The 9,359-nt window shown below is 32.0% G+C and overlaps 1 protein-coding gene across 2 annotated transcripts; it reads right to left on the minus strand.

Moving 5' to 3' along the window:
- Window positions 1-1,116: 1,116 nt before the first annotated feature.
- LOC139485362 (pirin-like) lies at window positions 1,117-9,076 on the minus strand. 2 transcript variants are annotated; one of them, XM_071269800.1, is made up of 9 exons: window positions 8,950-9,076; window positions 7,419-7,678; window positions 6,874-6,966; window positions 5,665-5,745; window positions 5,060-5,266; window positions 4,319-4,448; window positions 3,625-3,710; window positions 3,176-3,242; window positions 1,117-2,009 (listed from the first exon to the last, which is right to left on the minus strand). In XM_071269800.1, exons 2-9 carry the CDS (start codon window positions 7,671-7,673, stop codon window positions 1,894-1,896), a joined length of 1,035 nt encoding a protein of 344 aa, XP_071125901.1. In that variant the 5' UTR covers window positions 7,674-7,678; window positions 8,950-9,076; the 3' UTR covers window positions 1,117-1,893. The 2 variants fall into 2 exon arrangements, with proteins under 2 accessions (XP_071125901.1, XP_071125900.1); XM_071269799.1 differs by having other exon boundaries at window positions 1,117-2,406.
- Between the last annotated feature and the right edge of the window lie 283 nt (window positions 9,077-9,359).

Genomic DNA, 9,359 nt, shown 5'->3' on the forward strand with positions numbered 1-9,359 from the left:
ACTTCTGATTGTCTCCAGGGAATGAAGATACTCAAAAATATGGTCTTATGGTAATTTGTTTTCTTTTACCATATGACTGAATGAAAGAAAAATCAGTACACAGATATGTTCTAGATTTTCAAAATTTGTGTGTCACTTCTTAAGATCTTCGTGAAGCTTTATTGTCATTTGTAAATGTTGATGCTGATGCATGCCATGCCTTAAAACTTTTACAGATGCACAGGTTTGTCTGTACTTAGAGTAAATTTTGAGGTGAAAATACGGCCATTTAAACCGTAGGGTCCACATGAACCTTAAGCCAAAGTCGTGAATTTGTACTAGCCATGATAGTAAATAAAAAGTAAACCAACCATATTCAGGTTTAACACAATATACTTTGATGCTTTTTTCTCTATTTCTAACATTACAAATGCATATAACTTCAAAACATAATTTTGGGCTAAATGAAATACCTTTAGATTGTTATGAGTCACTAGGATCAAGACAATAACAGAGAAGGTGTGTTTGAATTACACCTAATGTAAAGGTAAATAACAAAAATACCGAACTCAGCGAAAAATTATAAACGGAAAGTCTCTAAACAAATGACAAAAATCAGAAGCTCAAACACATCAAACCAATGTATGAAATTGTTATACACCTGACATGGTACAGGCATTTTTTTATGCAGAAAATGGTTGATTAAACCTGGATTTATAGGCAGCTTAACCTCTCATTTGTATGACAGTCGCATAAGACTCCATTATATTGACAAAAATAAGTGAACATAACAAATAGACATAATAGGTAAAAATGTCCAAAAGTAGAGGGACATCAGTCAAAATTGTGTTATAATTGTTATCACTATAAAAACAAAGAATTTATCAGCAAATATAAACAAAACGGCACATAGACAAAGCACATTAGCTTAAACGAAATATCTTAAGACTGTAATGTCATCATCCCAGAGTAGGTGTGTTTGAATTACGAACTATCAGATAACGACAAAATTATAGGCAAATTTATAGTTTTAATAAATGCGTTAAGACACAAAATCCTAACATCCCGATAATTTGATTGGATTGTAATAAGAGAAGGGCAACACGTCTTTAATAAAACAATGTATAAGTATATTCATAAAACAAATCACAATTTATTAAAATAAATTATTTAAAAATAACATGTAACAACAATGATATTCAGATCTACTTATCATGATTAACAAATATGGACATCATTAACGAAAGAACATTATTACTTCTTAAACACAGAAGTATGATATGCATAAAACACAAACTTAAAATCACATCAGAAATATTTATGTCACATCAAGAGGGATAATATATTGGTAAATAAACTCATATAGATACCAGGAATGCAATTTTAAATTTATGCCAGACGCTATTTCGTCTACAAAAGACTCATCAGTTTCGCTCGAATCAAATAATGTGTAAAGGCCAAATACAGTACGAAGTTGAAGAGCATTTAGGACCAATGTCACTGTTTTTAGTCGAGTTTTGGTTTTTACGATGGATGAGTATTCGAAATCCTTCTCAAATATGTATTCTGAATATGTGTACCGGTACCTCCTCAGACCCAATTGTTACTGACCAGAAGTTTTCTTACATTCTAGGAAAAAAAACAGAATATAAAGTCATATATGAAGGTGAAGCTCAAATTAATTATACTCATTCTTAGTTTTAAACATGTGATAATGATATAGATCAATAATCAGTGTTCAATAGTTGTAGACAAGACCAGGCTATATTTCTGACAGCTGTAGTTCTTTTACGTTTAACACTGGAAAGGTGTTTTATTCGTCGGTGTCATCTTTTCGTGATGTATTTGTCCTTTTTTTTTAATATATCCAACACTGCAAACGTCATGTACAAGGTAAGACGAACACAGACTTTACTATTCATATGCAACCCAAGAGTTCCAAGTATGTGCCTTTTCAAAACCATTTCCCCCCTGTCTGTAATCATTCAGAGCTTGTTTGATTTCTTCATCTGTACACATAACAAAAGGACCTAAATGGATAAATTGGTCACTAACAAGAATATATAGTACTGTGTGTATGACAAATTGATCAACAGCAACCAACTGACATAATGTAAATAGAAAATTGTAAAATAAAAGGCGGCAAAACGAAAATTGAAATAAATGACGATGTGAAAGTAATAATTTATCCAATCTGGTCCTTGACATGACGATGATTGCAAAATCTGCATATATCTAAAAAATGTCACTTAAAGTACATGTTTGAACAAAACAACGAAAGATACAATAATATAGCTTAATTGTTTTGTTATCGTCGTTTCACATAGTCAGATTCCCATCTGGATGCATTTTCAAAACCATTCTTTCCCATTTGATAATCAAACATGGCCTGCTGTATTTCTTCTGGTGTATTCATCACAAATGGGCCTGTCAAATATAGGTTTGAAGGTCAAAACAATTCTACAGGATTACTTAACCGTGGTATACAAGCATACAACATTATACAATTTCTTCAATTTTGCACTTTAAGGTGCTGAATGTCTTAAGAGAGAAGAAGAAATGTCATGATAAAAGAAGAAAAGTCACAAACTCTGATCGCCTATACATCTTCACTAGCCAAGGTTTAAGATCCAGTGCCAAGGGTTAGTCTCATGGTAAATAAAAATAATCCAGAGGAGAAAAGTCCAAATATATTTCCATGAACTCAAAGGGGGTTGTATTTATCAAAAATACATCAAACTGTTCGAACTGGTGTAAATGCATGCAGAGTTACAGAAACACAACTACTTTTTATAGCAATTAATGATACCATGCCTATGCGTTATGCTCTGTTGGTTTACAATCTGGAATAGACGAAATGCATTTTTGGTGTTGCATAAGATTGTTGATTATGAAAACTTATATTTTTTATTATTTACCTAGCATGATATATCGTGTTGTGTGACTTAAACCAAGACAGGTATATGACAGTTGCCAACAAGTAGTCCTTTCCGATTAATGACTATTGAATAGTAGTTTACTTCTGTTACCTTTATTTTAAACCATATTCTTTCTTTTCGTGTCAGTATTATGCAGAGTATTATTAATAATCTTTTTTGGAACATTTATTTGACGGACTTTAAACTTTCACAGTGCCAAACAAACCGTCTTTTCATTTCAATTTTTTAACAGTTATTAACATTACTATCAAACTAACCATGCTGTTTAACGGGCTCTCCTAGAGGTTTACCGCCTATCAACACAAAACGACACAACTCTGGACTCTGGAAAAAACAGAACAGATTCATATATATTGTTTAACATTCTATAATGGATATTGCTTTGCTGACCAAATAACAGCATGCCATTTAACAGCAGAATAGGAAGCTAGGATACTGGAGTAGGTTTTAAAAAATAACATACGACTAAGAATTATCTTAAATATACTGAATTGTTCATGACTTAAGCTCGATCTTAATTGTAAGATTTTGTGAAACCGACTCCAGATCTATAAAGTTCTCTATGGGATTTACTTTTAACTTTTTCAAACAAATCAAATGTTTGTTTATAATTTATTTCTTTTGAACAACTTATAATTATTGTATTAATAAAAGTTTCTAAAATTGTGTATGATCATGAATATTATTAAACTTATATCACGCCTACCTTGTTTTCAACTCTAATCCCATCGCCATTTTGATCTAAAACAAGTGTATAGTGAGCTTCATGTTGTTTGGCAGCTGAACCCTCACCTATAGAAATATACAAGCTCTTTCAGTTTGCCATTGAATCCAAACAATTTCTGTAGAAGTTTGACTTCTATCTTTTTTTACTTAGGTGCCTATATTTGATAATACTACGAACAGAAAAGTTGGCAATTGTATTCCTTACAAATAAAATCATTAAAGATGTCAAAATTGAAATTTTGTATTTGCGTCAGAAGCGCATTGCATCTACAAAAGACTCACCAGTGACGCTCAAAACAAAAAACATTAAAAAGGCCAAATAAAGTACGAAGTTGAAGAGCATTAAGGACCTAGCTAACATTCCTAAAAATTTAGCCAAAATACAGCTTGGGTAATATATATATTCCTTAAGTTGAAAAGCATTAGTAAAATAAATACTGAGAATAAAATAGTAAAGAGTAAAATAACAAAAATACCGAACTTCAAGGGAAATTCAAATTGGAAGGTTCCTTATCAAATGACAAAATAAAAAGTTCACAGGATAGAAAACAACTGTCATATTTATTTATTGGATTCTCAAAATTAAACAAATATATATCCCAGTGTAGTTAATGTTGTATTCATAAAACAGCTAAATAGCTATCAAAAGATGTCAGGATTTATATATGTCTTACCAAACGTTGCCTTCCCAGATAAAGTATATATAAAACTATTCCACCCTTGAGGTATAGGTTGATTAAGAACAGCTCCTTGGTCTAGCTGGAAGTCTAAGTACATTGTTGGTGTTCTTGTGTAAACAGGGGACTAAAATATAAAATATCAATTAAAGAGTACAGCTAGCATTTTGGTATCTGGTGTTTTTGTATAAACAGGGGATTTAAAAAAAAAAGTATAACATAATATTGGTGCTCTCGTGGAATATGAAACTAACTAAAACATAAAATACCTTTACTGCTTTGATTGGGTATATGGGTTTTGTTTTTATTTGTAAATGTTTTCAAATGATTGCAACTTTTTTATGACATCAACATTCTCAAATTAGGGGCAACAGTAGTCTACCGATATTTAAATCTTATAAATTCATTAAGAAGATACAAATCAAGTAAACAAAAAAAAACAGGAAAAAAATCACAAGCATGAGTTCCAAAAGTAACTAGACTTTTATAATTCATACCGTTTATCTATTCACTGACTGACAATTCATCATTGTAGAGATACATTTAGATGTGGAATCAATGGACGAAAAAGGACAAAACAAGATTGTATGTATTTTCATAATATGTATGTTCTCTAAAATAAAATGCTATGGATGGAGACTTCTGAGATGATACCATTCTGCAAGGATTTTCTCTTAAAGTTTGTTCTATATACATTGTATGATTTTCTTTTTGAACATAATACATGGTTACACCAACCTTAATTCCTAATGATTCTCCAGCTATGACCTTGACATGGACACCATTTTGTTTTGTTTTAGGAATGTCCTTGTCCAACAATTCCTGGTAGGCAGGTGCTGTCATTTTATCTTTACTTGCCAGGTTAACCCACAACTGTAGTCCATGAGCTTGTTCTGTACCATGGGGCATCTCACAATGTACAATCCCACGACCTGCTGTCATCCACTGTTAAACGATGTACAACATATATTTTGTATTGTTGAAAATATATAAAAAATAGCAACATTTCGAAGAATTATTAATGATTCAAATATGCTGTATAAAATGAGTTCGTTGACCAAAGCCAATTAACTGTAAAAAAAATAGATAAATATGGTGACAATTTAAGTTTATGAATAATGTAAATTAAGAAAATTATTGCGTGCATGTATTAATGCGATCATATCATATTGTTATCTAATTTTATTCAGAGACGGCAACATATCTAATTGTTATTCTTATTTTGTCAGTGTCCCACTGAACAATAATCTTAGGAATAAATCTGATTAGACCTCGCTACAAATACTCTCAACTGTTGTCCTTCATTATATATTGTAGTTTTCACTGTAAAAGCAGTAAAGTACCTGTAAATCACCAGGATGTATTGTCCCTTTGTGTCCACAAAAATCTTCATGTGTCACTCCACCCTCTAAAACATAGGTCACCTACAAATAATAATAAAGATTGGTGGCTGTTAAACGTCCAGAAGCAAGTGCATTGCATTTACAGGACGAGACTAGTCTTTGCTTTTGAGTCTACATGCAGAAAATTAGCAATTTCTAATTTTCAAATGTTCGTGTTGACCTTTCCAGGATCGAACCCACAACCTCCCGCACCCAAGGCTAGCAGGCTACCCTGCTACCATGCTACCATTAGACCACCGATGATGTGTACCAAAATTGAACTATTGCTGGTAATATTGGTATTTGCTGCTTTTCCGGAATTATGTATCTGGGTAGTATGGCATATCTTCATGTTGACTGTTACATGTTTACCTTGTGAACTATCACATTACAAATCAAGCTCACACAGTCAGCATATCAATGTAAAATTCATATCACTTGCACATGCTCTCGTCCTGACATGCATGTAAACAGTAAAAGCACAAAAATACTGAACTCAGATCAAAATCAACTCGGAAAGTCCCTAATCACATGGCAAAATCAATGACAAAACACATCAAACGAATGGACAACAGCTGTCATATTCCTAACTTGGAACAGGCATTTTCAAATGTAGAAAATGGTGGATTGAACCTGGTTTTATAGCGCTAAACCTCTCACTTGTACGACAGTCGCATCAAATTAAATAATATTGATAATGATGCGTGAACAAAACAAACATTTACCACTGGATGTTAAACACCAATGTATCCAGTTATATCTATATACTAGTATCATGAGCTACTAGTATCACCCATTTTGGACATGTTTATCATAGAGCGTAATGTACACGTTTCTTGGATCTATATTTAGGTATAACATAGGCAAGAAGGTGAGATTGAGCTGGTGTTTTTTTTTCGTTTCATTAAAAACTTTGACTCTAAAACCAAAATGCCCAGTTGTCTTTTCTTTTAGAATAATTTATTATGAAACTTTAGACCAACATCACATTGAAATTATAAAAAAAAACGATATATGAAAACATTGAAATAACATATACTGGCAATAATCTTATTTCAATTAAAACATTGATGCATTTTACGTTACGTGTTACCAAGTATATATCATACATTCATAGTTGAGCTTTCTTTGCTAATAATCATATGAATGTTTGCATAATATGACACATACCGTTTCAAATCCTCTGTGTGGATGGTCAGGAAAGCCAGCAGGGGCTTTAACTCTAAAATCATCAAGTAGCAGGAATGGATCAAAGTTACGAAGCTGAAAGAAGAATATATACATTTATTTTTAAAATTGTATTCGATAAAATTTTCAAAAAATGTTTTGGACAAAAGTTCAGCTTACATCAAAACTGTATAGCAGTCTCTGACTGTGTCATTATCCCTCCTAATCATAACACCACTTCATACGAATAAACTTATTTTGGTTCTCACTCTCACCAAAGAATATCTTCTGCTTACATATAAGATAACTATGACAAGGGCCCTCTAACTCATACCTAATATACTTTCTACACAGTCACTTTACAGTCACTTTATCATAATTCGGCTTCTACTCCTCCATATTTGCCTTCCTCAATATCTAATAGTCATCATTTCACAACTCACTACCTTAAGCATCTTATGACCCTGGACTCTACGGACTAATTAAATAAGTCTTACTTCGTTACATCCCTAGGCTCTGTTTGCCCATGGCTTCTTGTTAATTATTACCTGATTACCTCCTACACTCCTCCTGACTTTGGCTCCTACTCCCTCATCCTGTTCTTTGTTTTGTATAGCCTGTTTTACATTTCTGGATGGCATATTGTTATCTGCAGTGCCAAGTAAACAAATATCAGTTCTGGGCTTGTCAAAAAGCAGTTTCGAACTAGATCTGTTGATGAAGAAGGTACCCTCTATCAACTGTCCAAAATGTGTGACTATGAGGAAAACTGATGTCCAATTATGTATACGTTGGTGTACCATTCAACCTATGTAAAAAATAAATTAAAAAAAATACTGAACTGCTAGGGAAATTTAAAGCGGAAAGTCTCTAATCAAATGGCAAAATCAAAAGATAAAACACATCAAACGAATGGTTAACAATATTCCTGACTTGGTACAGGTATTTTCTTATGTAGAAAATGGTGGATTGAACCTGGTGAAAAGATATACCATGCAGTTTATAGACCACTTAACCATGTTAAATACTTGTTATCCCTTCAGTGACTATCGTTTTTTTTTAACAAGCCATTATTGTTTATCATTAAAGGAAGATCATCGGATTGACCACCAATTATTGGTTGTTTTAACTCAAACTTAAATCAATTTTGTACATGTACTATTATGACATTACATTCTTGTTTGTATGTAGGTAAAAATCTCATTAGAGATTAGCAGAGGTGTTGGTAACATGTCAATAGTAACTATTTTGGTGTATTCGATTATTTGGCAATTTAATAGAATTACCACTGAAACGTGTGTCGTCTGATATAGCAGAACAGGTACAGACTAAATTAAAGAAAAGTAAAGCAAGCTTATGTAACGACCTTGATTGTATACTATGCCGACCCCATAATAAAGCATATTTACTCAATTAATTCTTTATATTATTTTTTATTTGCATGTTTTGCCTTAACATTATTGCATCAATCATATGCAACTATAGACCGAAGCAAGGACTTGTATAGTAAGATCTAAAAAGCTTATATACAAATCCTTGACCAAGGCTACAGTTATTTAGTACCGATGTTTAAAACTCGTAGAACCTATATCGATATAATATTATTTTTAGACATTCTTGATAAAACCCTGTTCACATAGATCATTTCTAAAGTTTGAATTATAAAATATCGATGTTCTAAAACCTTTAATTTGATATAATAAAAATATTTTTTCCGTTTAAAGAAATTGAGTTACTTCCCTTTAGCCACAGGTTATCCGTTCGATATAAATAAACTTCAAATGATCTCAGGACTATGATCGCAGTACCAATATACTTCAAAATGACTGGACTTATCAGATGGTGTTGAGAAAATTAAAATCCCCAACATGCAGAAAATACAGGACAGTTGCCTTTATATGATGTTTCCAAATAAAAACAGGTTCATACTTTGATGATATAAAATAGAACTTCTAAATACTAGAATGACTAAGCAGTTATCAGTTATTATTCGCTTAGAAATAAACAAATGCAATTATACTATACACAGCGACATACATGTACTCAGTTAGATTTTTCACATCTTAAGCTAAAACTTACCATTTTATTCCATTTAACACTCTATTCTGTTTCTAAGTGAAAATAGCCGCTCAGTTCGGTTAGTAAACATAAATATAAATCCACGGGAGCTAACTCTTGTTACTTAAAAAACTGAGATTAATTATATTAAAGTCGTATTATGTAAGTGAAAAAAACTAGCAGAAAATACAATAACATCATTAGACAGAAATCAGTTTTCTGATTACTTAAAAGTGAATTCTATTCAAAACTCATATTTGTATATTTAATCTGTATTGTGTGTGTACCTTGGATAAGTTAGATCTCGTCTTGAAAATTCATGAAATATTTGCCACTGAACGTCCTAAAGCAAGCAACAATCAACCAATACATTAAAAATAGGTTATTTGAAATCTTATTTACAGCAGAAAAGATTGGGCAATAAGGCCCTT

This window comes from Mytilus edulis, chromosome 8, assembly GCF_963676685.1.
Source record: "Mytilus edulis chromosome 8, xbMytEdul2.2, whole genome shotgun sequence".
NCBI lineage: Eukaryota > Metazoa > Mollusca > Bivalvia > Mytilida > Mytilidae > Mytilus > Mytilus edulis.